This window comes from Artibeus jamaicensis, unplaced genomic scaffold, assembly GCF_021234435.1.
Source record: "Artibeus jamaicensis isolate MK-2021 breed Jamaican fruit bat unplaced genomic scaffold, CSHL_Jam_final contig_923, whole genome shotgun sequence".
Classification (NCBI taxonomy): Eukaryota; Metazoa; Chordata; class Mammalia; order Chiroptera; family Phyllostomidae; genus Artibeus; species Artibeus jamaicensis.
Window position 1 is genome coordinate 1,679,889 of NW_026522014.1, and position 22,333 is coordinate 1,702,221.

Genomic DNA, 22,333 nt, shown 5'->3' on the forward strand with positions numbered 1-22,333 from the left:
TTTTAACTGAGTCGTCGCCACTATTTAATGGCACATAGAATAGACACACAATGGACCATGTGTGGTGGGGAACGTTGCTGAGACAACAGACATGCTGAACATGGAGAAGAATCGGCCAGCCCTGACCGGTGTGGCTCAGTTGGTCGGACATGGCCCCACAAAGCAGAAGGTCACCAGTTCGATTCCCTGTCAGGGCACGTTCCTGGGATGTGGGTTCAGTCCCTGGACGGAGCACACACCCAAGAGGCAACCGATGTTTCTCTCTCATACGGATGTTTCCCTCTCTCCCTCCCTTTCCCTCTCTCTAAAAAGTAAATAAATAAAATATTAAAAAAACAAACCAAAAGAAATTGGCCAGCATGTCCTGTTAAATGCAGGAAGATTTTCTTGCTGCTAGGAGAATATGCAAAGCCTCAGGTTCTCCGGCTGAACTTGCTTGTGTGGAGTAGGTTCACCATGACTTTGGCACCAAAGCCTCTGACAGGTGCACACAAGGTGATGTGTGTTAAGCTCTCTAGACCCAGAAGCTTGAGAGGGTCCTCCCGGACTTTTTTGGCTGGCTGGCTTTCACATTCCTTTCTCTTCTGCTTGTTCACACTCACAGGTTCCTCTCATCCTCAGGAATTTGCTGATAGTAATGAGGTTAGAAACACTGTAAGACGTGTCACCAAGGTAGTGGAGGTAGGGCTAATCTGAAATATGACAGGTCATCACACAGCCAGGTGCGTGGGACTCTAGTCACATGGTGCTGGTGCTGCAACTCAAGTGCCTTACCTGAGATCTGTAAATTCAGTTAAGTCTAGAAGTTAAGATCTATGGGGAATCATTCCAGAGAGACCGGAGGAGTCCATCTAATTGTATCCCCACGCACAATTCACCCATGCCGTGGAGATCTGTCCAGTCCCCCTCAGGGACACCATCAAACGGGTTATCAGATGTGTGTGAATAAATAAATCAGTGCAAAATAAATGGGGCTTCTTGTTGACTGATGAGTGTGGAGTTTCCATTTTGCAAGGTGAAAAAATTTGGGAGATTGGTGTCCCAATAATGTGAGTACACTTAATGCTACTGAACCGTATACTTCAAATGGTTGAGATGGTAAGTTCTGATACGTGTATTTCATCACAATTAAAATGGAAATAAATTTCTTTAATATGATGGAGGCCTTCCGAGGAGGCCAGCTGCCTCAGACAGTCAGAGGAGGTGGTCTCTGAGCTGAGCCCCGAAGTCTAGGTGAGACGGGACAACAGCAGGCAGGGCTGTGTCCTGAGCCTTCCATGTACGTGAACTCGTTCCTCCTGGCCACCCCCACCAGGCAGGTATTTTGTTACTCCCTGCAGTCTGACTCTAGCATCCAGGAGAAAGGCGGAGCACGTTGGTTTACCTTATTCCTGAAGTCAGACTGGGCCAGGATATTCCCCCAGAATGCCCAGAAGAGAATGAAGTAAATACAAGTTTCTGTGTGCAATTTTACTCACGTAGATGGTGCTTACAGTTTAAATACTTCCTGGAAACTTCAACCAACTACCAGGCATCTTACGAATGTATGTCATTGGGATACTCATCTTTTAAATTTATAAACATCGGAAATGTCCCCAGGAAGTTTTGCAACATGACAATAGAACTTAAAATGTAACAGCTACAGCTGCCATATACTGAATGCTTGCTTTCATTTGAAAACAAAAAAGTACTTGAGAATGTTTTGGGTTTTTTTAGGATAAAATCTCTTACGAAGTAGCCACCTCTGCATGCCTGAGCCTGGCAACACATGCCCCTCCCTCCCTCCTGTCAACAGAAGCTGGCCTTGACCGTGAGACCTACTGTCTCAGTCCAATCAGCTGCAAAATAAAGAGGAAAAGGTTGATTATATCCAAGTAGATGTTCAGCGCAGCGAACACATACTCTTCAGGGTTCAGGCTGTAGTGATGGTGCCCGCCCACCATCAGCTGCACATCCATCACCAGGTACTTAAAGAAAAGAAAGAAAAATTAGCTACTTAAATCATTCATTTCTATCCAATCACTGTCTCGCATCATCTTAATCCATTTCTATCTGAAACTGTCCTAAAATTGTTTTAGCGTCCGCACAGACACGGCGGAAAGCCACTTTGTGGCTGTATGTGTTACTCTCGCAGCCTCAGACGTTCACGGTGCTCCCAAGTGTGTCCTCTCCCACCTCGAGCGCTGTGTCCTGCAGCCGGTGGGCCCAGACCGGGAGGCCGCCTCTGCTGTGGGAGCGCGGGAGCCTCTCGCCCTTAGTCAGCACCGCGGCCGGCTGGGCCCACCGGACACAGCGCTGAACTACAAAACGCCCCGTGTCTGCCACTTCCCTGCCCGTTCTCGCAGAAGGGAAACAAAGTGGTTCCCCAACATTTAGATTCGCGCACAGCGACATTCCTGAATTCTTGGAGCTTTAGGATGATGTCAGTGTTCCCAAAACAGAATGAGGAGAAGAGGGGATTTATGGTTAAATGACCCCCCAAAAGTAAACATTTTAGCTCAGACACAGTGGGTAAAATTATGAGCTCCTAAGACATCAAGAAAAAGGTCAGCGAGTGCTCTCACCAAGTGAGCACCCCGGGCGGCATGAGTTGAGAAAAAGTCAGCAGCTCCTCACTACGTCCTCTCCAGATTCTAGACTAAGAGGCCAGTGCTGTAAGGCAGAGCCATCAGACAGAACATCTGTCTTCGGGTAGAATATTTGGGGAAACCACCCACTTTAGAACACCCACTTCAGTGAGACCGAGCCCATGACTCAGGTCTCCACCAGCCCTGGATGCTGATTCCCACTCGGGCTTGTAAGAAGCAGGAGGAAGGGAGGGAATAGGGTAGGCTCACGCCAGTTCATTGCACACATCATGTCATGTAACATGGGAATAACCCAGTTGCAAGTGAGACTGACAGCCTCCAAGAAGAGAAAGTCACGTGCGTGATCAGAGCGGTGGACACGGGAGTCACACCCGAGGCCGGGGGGTGTGCCAAAGCAGGTGCCGCCCCTGGACCGCTCCTGTCCCTTCTCCCCATTTCCCTCCCCTCCCCCCATGTGATTCCAGCAACTTGGGGGAAAGTTTTCACTTTTACTGTGTAATCCAGCAGTCATATTCCTTGGTATTTACCCAAAGAAGTTGAAAACTTATGTTCACACAAAAACCTGCATGTGGATGTTTAGAGCAGCTTTATGCAAAATTGCCAAAATTTGGGAGCAACCAAGATGTCCTTCAGTAGGTGGATGGATACATACACTGTCGCGCATCCAGACACAAATGAGCTCTCAAGCCATGAAAAGACACAGAGGAATCTAAAGTGTATCTTACTAAGTGAAAGAAGCCAACCTGACAAGGCTACACGTTCTGTGATGGCTACCATGTAACATCCTGGAAAAGGCCAAACTTGGGAGCAGTAAAAAGTCAGTGGATGCCCGTGGCCGGGCCCCGGGGAGGAGTGAATGGACGGGGCACGGAGGGCCTTTAGGGCAGTGAGAGTCCCCTGCCCTGTACCATAATGATGGAGCCCGTCATTTAGTCTGCATGTATCCAACCCATAGAACGTACTCTGAGATGACCCCTAACATTAACCGTGGACTTGGGGCGACGTTGACAGGTCACTGTAGTTCTTCAGTGTAACAAACCCACCCTCTGGTGAGTGCTGGTGGTGGTAATGGGGGAGGCTGTGTTGGGTGGGAAACCTCTGAACCTTCCTCCTGATTTTGCTGTGAACTTAAAAGTGCTCTTAAAAACCATCCTCAGAAAAGGAGGAGGAGGACGGGGAGGAGAAACCAATCTCCAGGAGCTCTTGCCAGTGAATGACCGACTGCTTGACCGCGCGCCCAGCACAAGGGCTCAGGCAGCCTCGTCACACACTCCCTGCCACAGGGAGGGGGAGACGGACTCACAAGCGAGAACAGCACCGTTCCGAGTCCAGCGTACAACAGATGCAACCACTGCAAAAGAAAGGACACGTCTGAATATTAAGAACAAGGTTTGAGATAACAAAAGGACTTGCTGCGCTTAGACTAGATCAATATTGAGAAAGTCGAATCTGTGAGCAAATTCATCTTATTTGAACATCATCAGTTAACTGCCACTGTATGGGCCAAATCAGCTTCTTCAAGCAAGCGCTCGGGCAGGGCAGGTAGGACAGGCAGAACACAGGAGATGTGGTTCGCTTCTCGCCCCACCCGCAAAGCCCTCCCAGAGCATCTGCCCTGCCCTCAGCCCTCGGAGCGGGTTTCTGGGATCACGGCGATGCCCACACACCATGGCTAGAGTTGGCTGAGGAGAGGGGGGATGTTCCCGCCAGCGGCGGCCAATCTCTCATGACCAGGGTTCTCTTATATGTGACCGTTATCAAACATGCTGCAGGCCGGTCAGAATCCATTTTCAGGATTGAGGGCTCCAAGCAGCAGAGGTGGTTACATGAATAGCTGGGCTCGCAGCCGTCACTGTACGAGCAGAGGTGGCCAAACAACCCAGGAGAGGAAGATGGGGCCTCCATTCCCGTGAATGCTGGCTCTTCTAGAAGTTCCATGGGGTTCCCTCAGATCTTTGCCTTGAGCTAGCCTGAGCAGTATCTGTCTGTTCTTTGCAACCAGAAGAGTCCTGATCAGAATATGAGCCTAGTCTAAACACCACAGGGTTTGGCTCTGTGTGGGGAGAGGATGAGAGAGTGAGGCATGACGTCTGAGGAAAACAATGGGGTTCCCTTTGCAGGACAAGACAGCTGGCCCCAGGGGGCGGGCAAAGCACTCTGCTAACCAGGGAAGGGGCTCAGTGAAGGAGGAGTCAGGGGTCAGTGATTCTGTGAGGCACGGTGCTTACAGACTGAGCTAATGGTAAGAAAACTCCTAATTCCTGCAATCTGAAGACTTCAAAATTGCCAGAGTCAAACAAGCACATCGTTCGGACAAGGTTCTGGCAAAGTCTCCCGCTGATACATATGGGCAAGACTACGGTAGATACTTGTGAGAGGAATTTAGAACGGGAACTAGGGTCCATTCACCTAGTAGGAAACATTGTTTCTTAACTGCACCCATTTATTGTAAAGACCCATGGAACCCACCTAATAAATATTTGTATTCTCACTGCCATGTCTGTGCCACTGTCAGTAACAAGTGGAGCACTGAGGCCTAAATCTTTATGATGTCTTCAAGTTTATCTCTAACACACGGATGCTCCCTCCCATGCTGTAGGCCTGTCTGGTCATTCATAAGGCTGAATCAATGCTGGCTACACATGTGAAGATCAGTGCTGGCTACACATGTGGAGATCGCTGATGAAGTCCACTTGCTGCCCATGCAGCTCTTTGATTCAGCAACTGGGCCAAGTCGGCCTTGGGGCATTAAACCTGTGGTTCCAGGTCTCAGGCCAGAACTCGGTGGAACTGGCCCCGGGGGGCCCCCAGCCAGGGGCCACTGGCAGCTGACCTCAGGGCCAGGCCCCGGGCCCCTGCCTCTGCACCCTCAGCCATTGTGCACACACAGGGCCATGTGATGGACAGAGCTTGGGCACCAGAGTCACACAGACCCGGCCTTGGGGCCACCTACGCCCGGTGTGAACTAGGCTGAATCATCTACTTCCTTTAAACCTGTTTTCTTATCTATAAGACAGATGAGATATGTACTTTTCAGGAATATTTTGATTCATCAAATTAAATTTGATGCCTATATGAAAAACACATGGGCCTATGTCCAACATGTAGTAAGAAGTCAATGAGTAAATGAAAGGGGAAAAAAGCTGGGATTGAAAATAAGGAACCTCACTAGCATGCTGCTGGAAAAGTCCTAGCGAGCCTGTCTCTCCACTCCCGTAACTCCAAACAGGCAGCACCCACGTACAGAAGGTGTCTGGTCCGCCCTGTGGGGGGTCCACCGCAAGCTCCTCTGAGGGAGGGACAGCTGCAGTCCAGGGCAGGACCTCCACCTTCGCGCCCCAGACCCCTGCCCATGGTCCCCCCAAGCACACCACACCGGGTGGCCACCAGGACAGGCCTCCCAGCCCTCCCGCTCCTGGGAGGGAGTGTGAGGGCCCCAGCACCCACGGTTTGTTTGCTCCTGGGACCCACTCCACTTCTCAGTCATTGGTCGGAGCAGCAGGGTCCTTCCTGGGGGGCACAGGGCCACCACACTGTGGTGGTCTTGAGCTCCAAAACTTCCCGGCGGCCTTGCGGAACCCCCCCGCAGTCTAGAATGCTCCCACCCACCGCCTTCCCTGTCCTTCACCTGGGGTCACATTTGCCACTGCAGCTGTCTGACAGCTCTTCCAGCCTTCGTCACCCCCGACCCCTTCCTCTCACAGACATTTCCCCCCCCGTGAACCTCCTCCCATTTGTCCTCTGGGTGCCTGCTGCTGAGAGGGTCCATTCCGACACCACCAGCGCCTCCCCCTAGATGGCCAACGATTCTCAGAGGTCTCCAAATGAGAGGCCACGTACGTATGACTGTATGAAGAGCAGGAGGACTCCGTAGATGATGAGCACCAAGAGGAAGACGAACAGCGTTCCGTTCAGCAGGGTGAAGTCCCACTGAGGAGACAGAAAGGGCCGCACAGCAACTCAGTCACCGCCTGTCAGGAATTCCGGGCTCTGTAGAGAAGCACCTTACACCCCACAGACAGGAGCGGCCCCCCTTCTTTTCCAGATTCCATTTATTTACTTTTAGAGAAAGGAGAAGGGAGGGAGAGAAGCACCGATATGAAACGCGTGGGTCTGTGGCCTCTCCTGGGCGCCCCCACCAAGGACCAGACCCAGCGCCCCGGCACGTGCCCTGCCCAGGAATCCAGCTGACGACCCCCAGTCAACTGAGCCACACAGTCAGGGCCGGAAACTGGCTCTTTTGCTAATAATTTACCCCAGGCCAGTTCCAAAACCATGGAAATTCGTTAGCCCTGACCACTGAAAGCGGGACAAAAAAGTGTCCTATTGCCTGGCCTTGCCCATGAGGGGTGGGGCTGTGGATGGGATAAGAGGAGCCATGAGGTGGTAACTGTTGAAACCGGGTAATGGGTTCAGGGGGGTTCGGTACACTCCTCTATTTCTGTGCACATTAAAAGGTATGTTGAACCCTGGCTGGCATAGCTCACTGGATTGAACACGGGCTGTGAACCGAAGGGGGTCTCCAGTTTGAGTCCCACTCAGGTCACGTGCCTGGGTTGCTGGCCAGGTCCCCAGTGGGCACCCACGTGAGAGGCAACCGCACATTGACACTTCTCTCCTTCTCTTTCTCCCTCCCTTCCCTTCTCTGAAAATAAGTAACTAAAATCTTTAAAAAATAAGGTACATTGAATGAGTAGGATATAAATTTGTATGTATAATATGATCACAAGTACGATCCTAATTTCTCATTTTTTAATTTTAAAATGTATTTATTGGTTGAAGGGAGGGAGACAGAGCTAGAGAGACAGAGAGACAGAGAGACAGACAGAGAGACACTGATTTGGTTTCCTCTAACTGGTGCATTTACTGGTTGATCATTGTACGCGCCCTGACTGGGGGTTCAAACCTGCATCTTGGCTTGTGGGGACAGCCATTATTCATGTTTTTTAAAGTGTGTGCATAGAATACATTAATGCAATGAAACAGACCAGTGTTTAACTGGGCACCTTTTTTTTACATGTGTATGTGTATCTTTGAATAAAAATGTATATATAAACTAAGCTTTCAAAAATTACTGTTAATGATCAACATTAAAAAAATGTTGAACTTTATTAATACCCTTTTTTGTTTTATACAAATCAGTGACCAGATCCACCTGGAGGGGGGCATTAATATTTTTTTTAAAGGGGGAATGTTCATCTGCTTGACTGAAAAATTTGGGATTGTGCAGCAAAAGAAGACCCTTGAATCCAAGACATTTTCTTGCAAGAGTTTTTGTCTAATTCCTTAACACACGGAGAGTGTGTGACCTGAAGTCCTGTATTACCCAGTGTGGGTCTCGGATCCTCAGCGTCAACACCGCCCGGGAAGGGCAGACTGTTGGCCCCCCTCCCAGGCCTCCGAGGCTGCAAGGCCAGGGGTGGAGCCCAGCGATCTGCGGTCTCACAGCTTCCCGGGCGACGCCGATGCTGCTAAACGCTCGTCTACAGGTGACCTTCCAATACCTGTGCCTACCAAGTACCTGGAACGCGGCAGGTCCAAACGAGATGTGCTATCAGTGCAAAATGCACACTGGACTTGATTTTAATTTAAAAAATGCAAACTAGCTCATTAGGATTTTGTTACATTGATTACCTGTTGAAATGATAATATTTTGCATACATTGGGTGAAGTGAAATATGTTATAATCAATGTCGCCTGTTTCTTTTTCGCTTTCTCAACGTCCTCACTAGGAAAGCCGAGAAGCCAGAAGGCGAGGAGGAGGCCGCAGGGGTGAGTCCCACAGGGCGGGAGAGCAGGAGGCGTGAGGAGGGAGGGGGAGGGGGGGCCGAGGAACGTGTCCGTTCGCTCCCTTAGGGCAGCCGTCTGTTGCAATAATACATACTTTTGTCTGAAGAGCAAATAAAGTGAGCGATAACGTCACCAGAGAGGTTGCTGCTATGGCCCATAACACTTCCTCAGCGTCATAGAAACTAAAACCAGAGAGCGTGATTACTGTTCACATCCAATCCAGGAAAAGCACACACGGGGAAGAAAACGTGCGTGGGAGACTTACGCTGACACGGCTCCTAGCAGCAGACCTTGGAGAACTGTCTAAAAACAAAATTCACAGTCAGTCAGGAGCCCGATCCGCAAGGCCGGCACCCGGAGGAGAGGACCGCGGCGGTGGGTGTGCGGGTCTGGGGTCCCAGCGCCCGGGCGGCCGGGCAGAGGGTTACAAAACGACATGAACGGTGGAGCCAAACATTTCCTTAAAAGTCTCCCCAAGACTCACAAGAGAAAATTCTTTTATCAGTAAAAATTTTAGGGCACAGTAACAACTTCTAACATGTCTAGTGGATCAAATATGTACCGATGAGGAATGTGGACACCAACGCACATGGTTACCTGGAAGGTTAGGCCGCGCGCAGGCTAACCAAACGGGGCCATCCAGACAGAACTGTAGCATTTTATCAGAGCAGACTATGCTGTGTCTACTGTCGCTGCACCCACAGTGTCAGTACCTTTCCCACAGTGCTCGGGTGAGAGCAAAATACTTCTTCCAACCTCAGGGGTGGGATGAGGGATGAGACTTTCTGGCAACGAGGGGGAAGGGCAGGGGGAAGGCACTTCTTTACGGAGCATGTGCTACACCTGCAGGTGCCCGTCCAGCGCTCCGGAAAGAGCTGCATCGGGGCTGCATCAGGCCGCGGGCGTCCCATGGGCCCGATGGGGCAGCGGAGAGAGGCAGGTGCTGAGAGCCAGCAGGCAGCTACCGGGAGGACGTGAGCCCAAGGGGAAAGGAGGGGGAGCGCAGGTCAGGGAAGAACGACGATGAGCGGGGAGCAGCTGCAGGGCCTGGGACACTTCCTAGTGGGTAGGACGCTCGTCCATGGTGCCTCCAGAGACTGCAAACCCACGAGAGCCAGGCAAGAATCCTCCAGTGTCAGGGAATAAAAATGAGGACAGATCCGCCCCACAGTGCCGGGGCTGGTGGAGGGGCGGGCTCACCAAGCACCTACATACAGGATGAAAGAAGGGACAGAAGCTGGGCCCTGAGACTCCTGGGTTGCCTCGACATTCCCCAGACCCGGTGAGTCAGTGCCTACTTTGTTAAACGTACCAAGTAAGCCGTCTCTATTTCCATTATACGTTTTATTAAAAAGTGTATCTGTTCCACATCCACATGATATTTTCATAATGTGCTTGCTTCTGGCCTTCCTCTCAAGATGAACTTTTTTCTTTTTTTTTAAAGATTTTATTTATTTATCTTTAGAGGGGAAGGGAAGGAGAGAGGGAGAGAAACATCAATGTACGGTTGCCTTTCGTGCGTCCCCTGCTGGGAACTGGCCTGCAGGGAACCAGCCTGCAACCCAGGCATGTGCCCTGACTGGGAATCGAACCACGATTGTCTGGTTCGCAGGCCCGCGCTCAATCCACTGAGCTACGCCAGCCAGGGCAAGATGGACTTTTTTCTTTCTACTTGCTCAGTTGTTTCCTATTTCTCCATCTTCAGGAGCACATGGAAGAAGTGTAAGAGAGAGGGAGAAGGGGAGGGAGAGAAAGGGGGGAGAGAAAAGGGCATGGGAGGAAGGAGAGGGAATGATTTCGAGCTGGAAACCACCCTTCAGTTTTCCCAAGAGGAGGCCAGTGAATCACAAGAGGCCTTGGAAGTCAAATCGCCCGCTGGCTTTGAAAGCTCAGACCGTGGGTCAAGGGGCCACGGGTCTGCAGGGCAAAAGCAGTCTCCAGGGGGCTGCTGTTTTCCTCTTGTCATTCAACTCCTTTTCTGAAATGGTTTTCTCCACATATTTCCTAATACTTGGTGAAGACATAAAGTCTAGAAAATATAACGAGTTCTTACCACTTTATTCCTGTACTCAGCTTTACCGGCTTTGAGATAAACAGCAAAAACTCAGAGATGAGAGCTTCCTTTAAGACCAATAGCACTGATCTCTTCTTGTAATGATAATCATAATAAAAGAACATTAAAACCAGTGAAAAATGTATAATCCTCACTCAAGGGTATGTTTATTGATTTTAGAGAGAGAGGGAGAGAGAGAAAGAGTGAGACAGACAGAAAAACGCAGATGTGAGAGAGAGAGACATTGATGGGTGGTCTCCCAGACGCCCTGACCAGGGATGGCACCAGCGGCCTCTCGGTGCCCGGGCCAGCGCTTTGACCAACTGCGCAGCCCGGCCAGGGCCAAAACCACTGAAAAATTTTAGGTAAAAAATTTCTTTAAAAATACACCCCCCTCACTCCCAGCCCCATCGCTTCTGCTCCAAATTCTCAGTATCTTTCTGTCTGGCTTTCAGCCCCCACCTCTTAACTGAGTGTGGTCCATGCAGAAACTGGGAGACCCCACTTGCTCACCTGGCCAATAAGCAGGTATCCACACCAGCTAAGAAAGTCCCCTCAACGCTCTGGCAGCTGAGAAAATGCCCAAATGTGGGCATCAGAGAGACAGCCTTCTCCAGCCACAGAAATCTGTACTGTATGGGTGTTACCACTGTTGGCCACGTGTCCTTGCTCACTTTGACCACCAGGAGGCGCAGATCCAAATCCCGGCTCAATACTCATAGGACCATGCATTTTGTGTACTAATCTACTAGGTTTATTTTTCCTCCCTTTTAAAATTTTCTATCATATTTCCACTACCCATATTCCACCCAGAGCCACACAGCATGAGCTACAAAGCAATCCGCAGCTGGCTGTTACATGCACTGGGCCTGGAGGTCCCCAGGCAAAGCCAAACTGTGATCAAAATTTGGCTGCTGCTAATGCCAGGCCTGGGGCTGCTAAGCCAGAGGTACGGGGTATGGTGGCTTGCTAGGCTGGTTGTTGCTCATTTCAGAGGATTCAGGATGATGTGAAACATGAGCCAAGACCACCCACTTATATGGAAGAGCACTGTTAACATCTAGGGCGGGCTGTATTTTGGGTGGGAGGGAGCCTCAGGGATTCTCTAGGGTGGAGCAAACCATGGGAACCAGGCTGATAGAGCTTCAGATATGGCCCCTGCCTGTGGCCCTGGGGGGGAGAAGGCGCAGAAAAGGAACAGTGGCCTTCCGGTACCTTTGAGTCTGGGAGAAAGTTGTCCCCCAGCTCTTGCCCTGATGCCAGAAACTTCAGTTCCTCCCCATATGCCACTGGTGCCTTTCAAGCTGCTGCCTCAGTGCAGGAGCTCAAAGGGAGCGAGTCTGAGTAAATATGTGTGTGAGCTCTGTGAGAGACACTGCGTGGGACTCTAGTAGTTCCTTCCACCAATTCAAAGTCTGCTGGGTTTTACAGCTAGAAGTTCTGGCGGCCTATCTGCCTGGCACTGGAACCCCAGGATGGGAGTTTAGGGTGGGGCTCGGACCCTCACTCCAGAGATATCCCTCCCAAATTTGTATCCACCCCTTGTGGGTGTGGGAGCAGCCTGTTCCACATCTCCTCATCTCTGTGTTTCCTACCAGTCTAAATGGATGTTGTTTTTTTAGTTCTATAGTTGTCAGACTTCCATTCAACTCAATTTCCAGTGGTTCTGAGTGATGGTTGTTCTGTAGTTTAGTTGTCATTTTGATGTGGTTGTGTGAGGAGATGAGCTGTATTTGCCTATGCCACCATCTTGACTGGAAATCTCATTTGATAAATGAATCTTGACATTGGATGGTGGTCCGCAGTGGATGAGAGGGAACACCAACTCTCCGAGAAATAACTACTTTGCCAACAGAATCTCACTGAGACTGTTCTGGATTTTTCAAGAGAGCAAACACTGTAAGTGATTTTCATGGAGACTACCGCCTCTGGGGGGTGGGGGAGGGGCGAGAGGTACGGTCTGACTGGGAGGCAGAAAGAAGAGTCAGGGAAAGGAGGGCTCGTGCTTCCACGCTACTGAGTCCTGAGAAGGGAGGAGCCCTGCAGTCCCCGCTGGGGTGTGGTGGGGTAAAATGATAGAAACTCAGATTTTATTTAGGTCTGAAAAATCTCAAAGACCAAGGTACCCGCTAAGAGCTGGTGAGGACCTAGAGTGCCTGTGGGCAGCACAGAAAGGAGCTGGCAGCAAGAAAAGGGGCCACACAGTTTTCCGTGGCCCAAAGCAGCACTGAGCCGCAGAGAAAGGGCCTGGGAGTGGAAGCCACGCGGGGAGGCGCTGGTGAAATCAGGAACCAGACCACGGATGAAGGGGAGTCAAGGGCCAGAAGCCTCTGACCTCAACTCTTTGGAACTGGAAAAGCCCTCCTGAACTGCAATGCAAGGCAGGAAAATGGGGAGAACCTGAGCTGAGATGTTTTCTGCTCTGAGTGAGGCTTAAAATAGAAATAAAATACATTTTACAAAAATAAACAAAATTACATTTTTTTGTACACGAGTTTGTGACCTAAATGTGGAACCCACTGTCCATAACGAAACTGTTGTGCCTGCCAAGCCGCAGGGACCCTCGGGTCACCATTTCCAAAACGCTACTCAGATGTGGGAGTGGTTCCCCGTGTGGCCTCTGGGGGCAGTAGCCCAGGGTGCCCCAATTCTCTAGTTTACTAAAAGGGTGTGGAAACTATCTCATAAGTAATTCTACGTATTTGTTGAAACCAGAATTTAGCCAAGAGAATGTCTCACAAATGATTTCCACCTGTATTATTCTACAGGAAGGTTTTCTGCAATAAAAGGAATGAGTTTAATAATGTAACACAAATGCATTTCAGAGGTGAACTACGACAGGTGCTAACAAGGCTTACTTACAAATATTCCCAGGAGAATGTAATTTGCAGGCACCTGGCGGCGGAGTTTCCCACAGCAAGCAAGTACAAAAAGCACAATGAAAAACACTGGCCTGAGGATGATTGAAAACCATGTGTTATTTGCTTCCAGTGATTATATCATGTGAGATTATTATAGGTGGATAGAGCAGTAGATATCATTATGTGATGTTATCTGATAGTAACTATCATAAAGTAAACAAAAGTGTGGATTATTAATTTTGACCCCTTTTTTAAGTTTTTAAAATTAACTTTTCTCATTGCCATCCACAGACAGCTTTGAGGCTCTTTTCAAATTTTTTTGTTTTGAGATAATTCTGGATTCACAGAAAGTTGCAAAAGTACAGAGAGCTCCCATATACCCTTTACTTCATTTCCCTCTATGTTTACATCTTGCGTTATTTCTAGTGCAGCACCCAAACCAGTAATATGACATTGGTACCACGTGCATATGCATATAATGCTATAACGTAGAGCTGTGATAGAAATCTGCATGTAGGTACATGGGACCCGCACCGCAGTGAAGATGTGAAACTATCCCGTCATTAAACCATCAACGAGGTCTCCCGGGGCCGTCCCTTTACGCACGCGCACATACACCTAACTCCTGGCAACCACTGATATGCTTGTTTTTCATCTCTATAATTTGGTCATTTGAAGAATGTTTTATCTTTACCTAATTTTTAAAAATCCTCTCCTGAGGGTATGTTTATTGATTTTAGAGAGAGAGGGGGAAAAAGCACTGATGTGAGGGACAAACAGCGATCAGCTGCCTCCTGCAGCATTCCTGCTGGGGGTGGAATCTGCAACCTGAGAACGTGCCCTGACCGGGGCCTGAAGCTCCCGCCCTTTAGGTGCAGGGGACCGTGCTCCAACCCACTGAGCCACCAAGGTTGCTCGAGGTTGTCTTCGCCTCATTTTAAATGAAGAACCTTGATCAATATCTAGTAGAAAAACCCACTTTTTATTAAATCCCCTAATACTTACCAGATTGCATAGATGAACCAGGGATTCTTGAGCACCCACTCTTTTAAACCTCTCCTGGTTTTTAAAGAAATGGATAGTTTTACTCAATCAGTAGTTAATTTTACTACCTAATGTAATATTTAAGTAGCAGTGAAACAGTCTCGTAGGAAGGGGGAAATGCTAGATGGTTGACGTTGACAATGTGGACAACTTAACATCTACCCGACAGCGGAGACAGAGACTCACCAGAAGATGAACACACTGATTAGCGCCCCGGTGACCATCAGCTGAGCTGACAGGATAAGGAACACTTTCACAATGAAAGCTGGGGAGACAGAAACGTTATTCTTAATGGAATAAATGTCAAAAGCACAAATATAAATGACCTACTTCATGATTTATTCCAGAGAGAAAGAGAGAAACACTGATGTGAGAGAAACATCGAAATGTTGGCCGGTCCCCTATCACAGGTGCCAGGACTGGGGACAGAACCCGCAGCCCCCGCAAGAGCCCTGACTGGGAATCAAACTCATGCTGTTTTGGTTTATAGGTTGGTGCTCCAACTACCTGAGCCATGCCAGCCAGGGCTAGATGACCTATTTTTGATACTTAACAAAAGAAATTTTTCCTCTGATTTGTTGAGGATGGGAGAGGGAGTGCTCTTTTTGAGTTAGCCCATTGAAAACGACAGAAACACAGCTCTTCGGACCTCACAGGACACAGTCTGAATGGTCCGAGGTGTTTTGTTGGACACCTGAGGGTTTATCCAGGAAACCCCCCAAATTTTAGGTACTAATTCAAGAATCTAAATCCTTATGATGCACACCATGTCCTCTTTGGGCCTGAAAGTGACCCCAAAATTGCAGAATGTCGCAAACCTGTTATTGGGATCCACCTACACCCTGGAGCAGAACAGAGAAGGCTGCTGCAGTGGGTGTTCACCCCTTGGGCTTGGGCTTGGGCTGTGGGGAGTTGGCTCAGCTTTTCCTCCACTTCCCTCTCCCACCACCTGCCTCTAGCCACTCCCTTCCCTGGTACTTGTGCAGAAATGAGATAACCTGACAAATTATAAGTAGGATCTTTTTTGTGGCTTTATGACAATTTTTGGATTGAGGAGAAAGGAGGAAGAAAGCAAGGGAGAGAAACATCAATGTACAAGAGAAACATCGATCAGTTGGCTCTTGCACGCCCCCAGCAAGGGACCCAGCCCACAACACAGGCATGGACCCAGAACAGGAATTGAACTGGTGACTTTTTGGGTCACATGCTGGCACTCAGTCCACTGAGCCACACCAACTAGGGCACTTTATGCCAACTTTAAAAAGAAAAGAAGAAGTGCTTGAAGTCGACTTACAGGATCACAACTGTGTCCTTGTGCTGGGCATTTCTGTGTAGAAGAAGTGTGACAACAGAGAAATGGGCCTGAGACCTCGTCATGAAAATACCAGAATATATATGCACCAAATGCGTGCTGCCTGCATTAAAATATTCACTCAATTATAGCATTAATTCCACACCTGCTATGTATCAGGGGTTGAGGGAATAAGTACTAAATGTGGCCCAACCTTATAAGACTAGACACATAGGTTAATGGAATAGAATCAAAAGTCCAGAAATAGTATCTTGCCAATCGATGTTTAACTAATGAGCCAGAACAATTTAATGGAGAAAGAGTAGTCTTTTCAACCAATGGTGCTGGGACACCTGGACATACACATACAAAAAATGAATTTGTGCCCCTTCCTCATGCCATCCATACACAAAAACTAATCCATTAAAAATGGGTTATAGACAGTAACGTAAGAAATACAACTTGTGGAAGGAAACACGGGTGTGAATCTCTGTGAGCATGGATCAGGCAACGACTTCTAAAGGTGTGGTGCCTAAAACACAAGCAAAGAAGAATGAGTAAATTGAATTCCATCAACGGTAAAAGCTTTGTGCTTCAAATGACACAATCTGAAAGTAAAAGAAAACTCAAAAACTGGGGGGAAGTTTTGCGAATCATAGATCTGGTCAGGGACATATCTAGAATACATAAAGAAGTGCAATTCAATAACAAGAAGACAAATGACAATTAAAAATAGGCAATGCTTGTGCTGTTAGTTCCCTCCCACATCGACTCTGGGCTTGGCCACATGAAAAGTTAGCACGTGCAATACAGGCAGAGGCTTGATAAATGGCTTGCACGATGGCGCTTGTCCATCCGGTAAGCTTCTTCCTGGGCCCCAGCTGCCATGTGATGAGAAGCTCATGTCACAAGAAGAGATCCACAAAACTAGCACCACTGGCAGCCACGTCAAGGAGTCTTAGTGGCCGTCACATCTTCAACCACCAACTGATTAAAACTGCTCAGGAGCCTCCATCACAACCAGTACGTCCCAACTGAGTCTAGTCAACCCACAGAATCATGAGAGCTAATAAAATCTGTTGGTTTTTTTTAAGTGGTCCAAGGATTTGAGTAGACATTTCTTCAATAGCTGATAAGCATGTGAAAAGATGCTTAATATCAATTAGTCATTAGAGAAATGCAAATCAAACCTACAATGAGCTATCCCTCACACACAAACTAGAATGACTGTAATAAAAGGACAAACAATAACGACTGTTGGTGAGGATGCAGAGAAACAGACACACTCATATATCACTGGTTGGAATGTAAAAAAAAGGTGCAGCCGCTTTGGAAAAGTTCATCAATTCTTCAAAATATTTAACATGAAGTAACCATATAGGTCAGCAATTTGTAGGTACCTACCCAAGAAAAATGAAGACATATGTCTACACAAAAACTTCTGTATGAATGTTGATCACAGCACTATTCCTAATAAACCAAAAAGCGGAAACAATCCAAATGCCCATCAGCTGAGAAATGGGTAAACCAGATGAGGTCTCTCCAAGCAGCGGAATACTATACAGCCACGAAGAAGGGATGGGGTACTGATGCATGCCGCAACATGGATGAACCCTGAAAACATCATGCTAAGTAAAAGAAGGCAATCACAAACAACCACACGTTGTATAATTCCATTGCTGTAAAATACCTAGAATAGGCAAATCCATAGAGGCAGACGGCAGATAAGTGGTTAGCAGAGACTGGGGAGAAAGGGATGGGGAGTGACTGCTAACGGATATGGGTTCTTTTTGTGACAGTGGTTGCAAAACTCTAAGTAAACTAAAAATCACTAGACTGTACCCTTAAAAAGGGGGTGAAATTTATGATATGTAAACTATATCTCTGTAAATCTGTTTTTTATGGTATTTTTATTTTATTTTTTTAAAAGATTTTATTTATCTTTAGAGGGGAAGGGAAGGAGAGAGGGAGAGAAATACCAGTGCATGGTTGCCTCTCATGCGTCCCCTGCTGGGAACTGACCTGCAACCCAGGCGTGTGCCCTGACTGGGAATGGAACCGAGATCCCTTGGTTCACAGGCCCGTGCTCAATCCACTGAGCTACACCAGCCAGTGCCATAAATCTGCCTTTAAAAACTGTAGCTCCCTAGCCCCGTAACTCTTTATTCCTTACCCTGTTATATGCTTCCTTTTTTCCATAGCATTTCCATAGTTTTATGAACTACGTAATTTTAGGGGGGAGGGGCAGGCAACCTCTGTCCTCCGGGAGAGGCAGATACAAATAGCGAACTCCACTAGTGGGAAGGAGGCTTTACGTATGTTTTTAGTTGTAACCCATTAAGCCTCAGTTTCCCATCTGTGAAGTGGCATACAAGGACTTTGTCTGCAGGGGTGTAAGAACTAAGTGCAGTAATGCTCCCCTTGCCAGGCAGTGGCAAAAGATTAGCACCTGTGGCAGAGGCAGCTGCTTGCTTCATGACATCCATTCTCCCCAGTGCCCTCACTGTCTAACCCAGATCCTGTTAAAGGTGTCAATGGACTGGACTGGAAACTACAGATGCGGGTGGCCACGTGGTCCAGGGAGGGTCAATGACACGTGATTGGAAACTCTTGGATGTGGTTTCTGAACAGAGGTTGGATTCGGAGGATGTGCAGGATGTCCATCCGTGAATGGCGACCCCTGGAGGAGCCGGGGTGGCAGATCGCCCTGGCCTCTTTTCGCTGTTGCCTTGTCCTTCCTGGAAGACGGGAGCTCCAAAGGGCATCTTTCCAGCCACAAGGAGGGTAGGGGCCACCAGGAGACAGTGCAGGGACCCAAGGCTCATGGTCTGCCTTTAAGTCGTCCAGGCCCTGACAAGGCCTTATGGGCGGCAGAGCAGGCGCAGTGACCTGTGCCATTTGCCTTGGATTTGTTTATCTCTGAAGTTCATATTTCATGAAAGAAAAATAATTCTCACTTATTTAAGCCACGGGTTTTTAGGTTTCTTCACTCACAGTTGGATGTCACATTTCCTGTACAGAGTTAATATCTAGGGCATTGAATTAATATTCTTTTAAAACTAAAGCCAGTGTTGCAGTATTACATTGTGTGTAGGTAAGAACATTCTACTGTCAATGGACTAATTCACATTTTCTAAGAAAACCACAGTTTGTCACTGTTTATTGGAAATCTTTGAATGCCCTGGATGACCTGACCTATCGTAGTGGCCCTACACTGTGGTCCACATGAAGCAGGAGTGGGAAAAATCTTCCTGACTCTGGGGAAACATTTTAAGAAAGCATTTGCTTTTCTCTCCTAAAAAGTGCATTTCTTGATTCTCACCTCTGCGGATAGATGTTTCTGAGAATGGGCTGGGTAAAGTACTGCTGTCTTCGGGGGTGCTCTCATCTGAAATTTGCACCACATAGGAATCTGCTTGCCGACTAGTCTTGGGATGTGGCTTCCCATGAGTTTGTTTTGGCCTGGAGGAAGGTGAAGTTTCGTAGGGCTGACCAGCTTTGGTCTGGACGTTCCCATCGGCTGCTTTCCGGATCAGATGTTGATGATCTCCAGCACCGAGGTCTATCGGTTCCCTGGCTTCCAAGTCCATTTTCCTGGAGGGGGAGAGTTGTTATTCGGGTCCTTTGGCTCACACCCACTACAACCATAGCATCCTCATAACCTTCAGGGGATGTCTCCTTATTTTAACTCCCTTGGCTCAGTACTTACCAAGTCAGTGCTTAATCAACATGTGTTGAATGAGTGATGAACAAATACTTCTAAGATGGTGCCTACAGATCAAAACTACTCTCATTCCATTATGAAGTCTGTACATTTGCAAGTCCATTCAGGAGGGAGTTATGAGTTTCCTCCATACTCCACGTGTGGGGCTGTCCTCATCACTGCCACCCTCAGAGAGTGTGTGTGTTAGAAGAGAACATAACCGACCAAACGGTAATATAAGCAGGGCTGGGAACAATGGAGGATGGTCCAAAAGCCTCTAACGAAGTCTGGAAGAACACTCATGGAATGGAAGAGGTTGTTTAAACTCCCAGAAGAAGTGAGGGTTAAGCGAAGGCTGCAAGGCGAGTAGGAGCCAGTCAGGTGAAGAGGTGGGGAAAGGGTTTCCTTGGCGGAGAAACCAGCCTGGCCCAGGACTGGGGGAAGGAGAGAGTGATGGTTCTAGCAAGCTCAAAGGGGAGAGCAGAATGGGCTTAAGCAGAGGAGCAGGTCACTGATAGGCTGGCAAGCCAAGTTCATTCTGAAGGCCATGGCTATGGCAGGCAGAATAATGGTCGCCTAAAGATGTCCACATCCTAACCTCTGGGGCCTATGAATGTGGAGCCTCACATGGCAGAAGGAGGGCTGTAGATGTGACTAAGGACTCTGAGGTGGGGTAGGGTCCTGGATCGTCTGGGTGAGCCCAAGTGAATCACAGGCATCGTTATGATCATACTTATAAGGGGGACACAGGGGGCTCAGAGTCAGAGAAGGAGACAACAGCAGAGGACAGAGTGACAGAGTTGCTGTCTTTGAAGATGAAGGAAGGGGCCATGAGCCAAGAAATGCAGAAGGCCTCTGGAAGCTGGAGAAGGTAGGAAACACACCCCCCCCCCAGAACCTCCAGAAAGGAATGCAGCCCCGCTGATACTTTGGTTCTAGCACAGTGAATCTGCTTTGTGACTTCTGACTTCCAGGTAATAAATTAGTGTTCTTTTAAGGCATTCCATTTGTAGCAATTTGTTATAGCAGCAATAAGTAGCAAACAGAACAAGGAATCACTAAAGCTTTTCCAGCAGAGGCCCACGGGGCTGTGGCTACAAAGAGCACACCAGGTGCAGCATGGAGAACGAGCAGGAGGTGGCAGAAATGGAAGCAAAGAGACCAGGGATCCAGAGATGAGGCTGTGATGGGCTTTGCCACTCTGATTTGTGGCAGACCACAGTTCTTAGGAAACTAGTACTCAATGGACCAAAATGGCAAAAGAGAAGGCCCCCAGAAACTCCCCAGGGACAAGGAGACGCAGACAAGCCCTGGATGCTGGCCTCCTACCCCACCAAGGGCGCCGAGGAGGAAACCGAGGTGACAGCTGAGACTTCAGGGCCTCGGACAAAATAGGAAATGTTCTGAATGATAGGTCTGAACAAAATGCCATGCTCTCACAGAGGCAGATATTTTGTGAAGATGTCCCTTCTTCTCAAATTATCTGTAAATTTTTACAAAACTCATTGGGATTTCTTTTCTAGTGCTTGAAAATGTAATTCTGAAGCTCATCAGAAAGTGTAAATATGTGAGAATCATGAAGAAAAAAATGGAAAGAGAAGGACTATGGGGTGGAGGGGGATGGGGAGAAGGGATTCACCTTCTCAGAAATCAAAATATCGTAAAGCCACAGCTGAAAGTGGGGTGCTAGCCAGACAGTAGATAAATGGATCAAAGGACGGAAGAGATCCATGAAGTACACTCATGTATATGTGAGAATTTAATATTTGATAAAAATGGTATTTTAAATTACTGTCCCATGATGTCAGAGCAGTTAGCTATGCTCAGAAAACAAAGTTTAAGAGCTAGTTCACATCTTTTACAGAAATGCATTCCAGAGGAATTAAAGATATTATAAATAATAATAGCCATAGATATTCTACAAAAAAAGTATCTACGATTAGTTGTGTGAGCCTCTGTAAGAATGACACCATGAAGAAATGCTCAGCGGATCTGGGGAGCAGGAACACCTTACACGTCATGACAAACAGAAACCGGTAAATCCGAAATGGAAAACTGAGAAAATAAAATTTGCAATATTTATCATACTGTTAAAAAACCCTCTGTAACAAAGAGAAGGTGAGCAGCTGAATAGAAAGATGAGAAAAATAACATAAATAGGTAAGTGATTAATAGAAGACATTTAAATGATTGATAAACTTAGGAGATAATACCTACCTCACAAATAACCAAAGAAGTTCAAGTACAAATAACTGTACAATGTTCCTTTTGTTTACACAAAAGACTAGCAAAGACTAAATATATATAGGTAATTCTCAGAGTCGCAAGGCTGTGGAGAAACAAGTCACCCAGGGCCACAGTATTGCCTTGCAGGGTCTGTACACGTCTGCCTTCCTGGGTCCCCTTTTCATAAAAAAATATGAGAAAGCACACTTTATAGTTGCATGGGTATATAAAACATACGATCCAGTCCGGGTGCGTTGTATATTGTACATTCATTATTACTGATTTTTTTCTCCTGACCTTAAAGGAAGTTAAAATATTTTCGTATTCCTGGACACCATCGTGGGCCCCAGGCAGTGCGCCTCCTCACCCATCGGCTAGGTTGGCCCTGGGAGAAGCTTACGGGACTGACAGGTGCGTAAATTTTTTTCGTGAGTAATTTAGAAGCATCTACCAAAAAAATTTCATTTTAGATCCACTAATAACATTTTTAGGAATTTATCCTATAAAAATACCCCCACAAATAGGCAATCATACATGTATAAGGAAGTTCATTACATCATTCATTGTTCACACTTGCAAAAACTTTAAAACAGGCTAAAGATCCAATATCAGGAAATGGTTAAATTAATTTTGGCAAGGAAAAGACAGGCATATATGGACTGATGTGGTAAGTTCACTTTGATACACTTGAATTCTTAAAGTCAGTTTAGAGAATAATATTTAGTAGAATCACATTATTGTTTTATGCATGTTTCCAGAAACTGGAAAGATACACTA

General features: G+C 47.5%; 1 protein-coding gene across 1 annotated transcript; it reads right to left on the bottom strand.

Annotated features, from left to right (window-relative positions):
• Positions 1 to 1,817: 1,817 nt before the first annotated feature.
• On the bottom strand, positions 1,818 to 19,217 carry LOC119042712 (protein lifeguard 1-like). The gene is made up of 9 exons (XM_037136480.2): positions 18,950 to 19,217; positions 14,523 to 14,601; positions 14,298 to 14,351; positions 13,294 to 13,384; positions 8,644 to 8,681; positions 8,473 to 8,560; positions 6,429 to 6,518; positions 3,892 to 3,939; positions 1,818 to 1,967 (listed from the first exon to the last, which is right to left on the bottom strand). Exons 1-9 carry the CDS (start codon positions 19,215 to 19,217, stop codon positions 1,818 to 1,820), a joined length of 906 nt encoding a protein of 301 aa, XP_036992375.2.
• Positions 19,218 to 22,333: the final 3,116 nt, after the last annotated feature.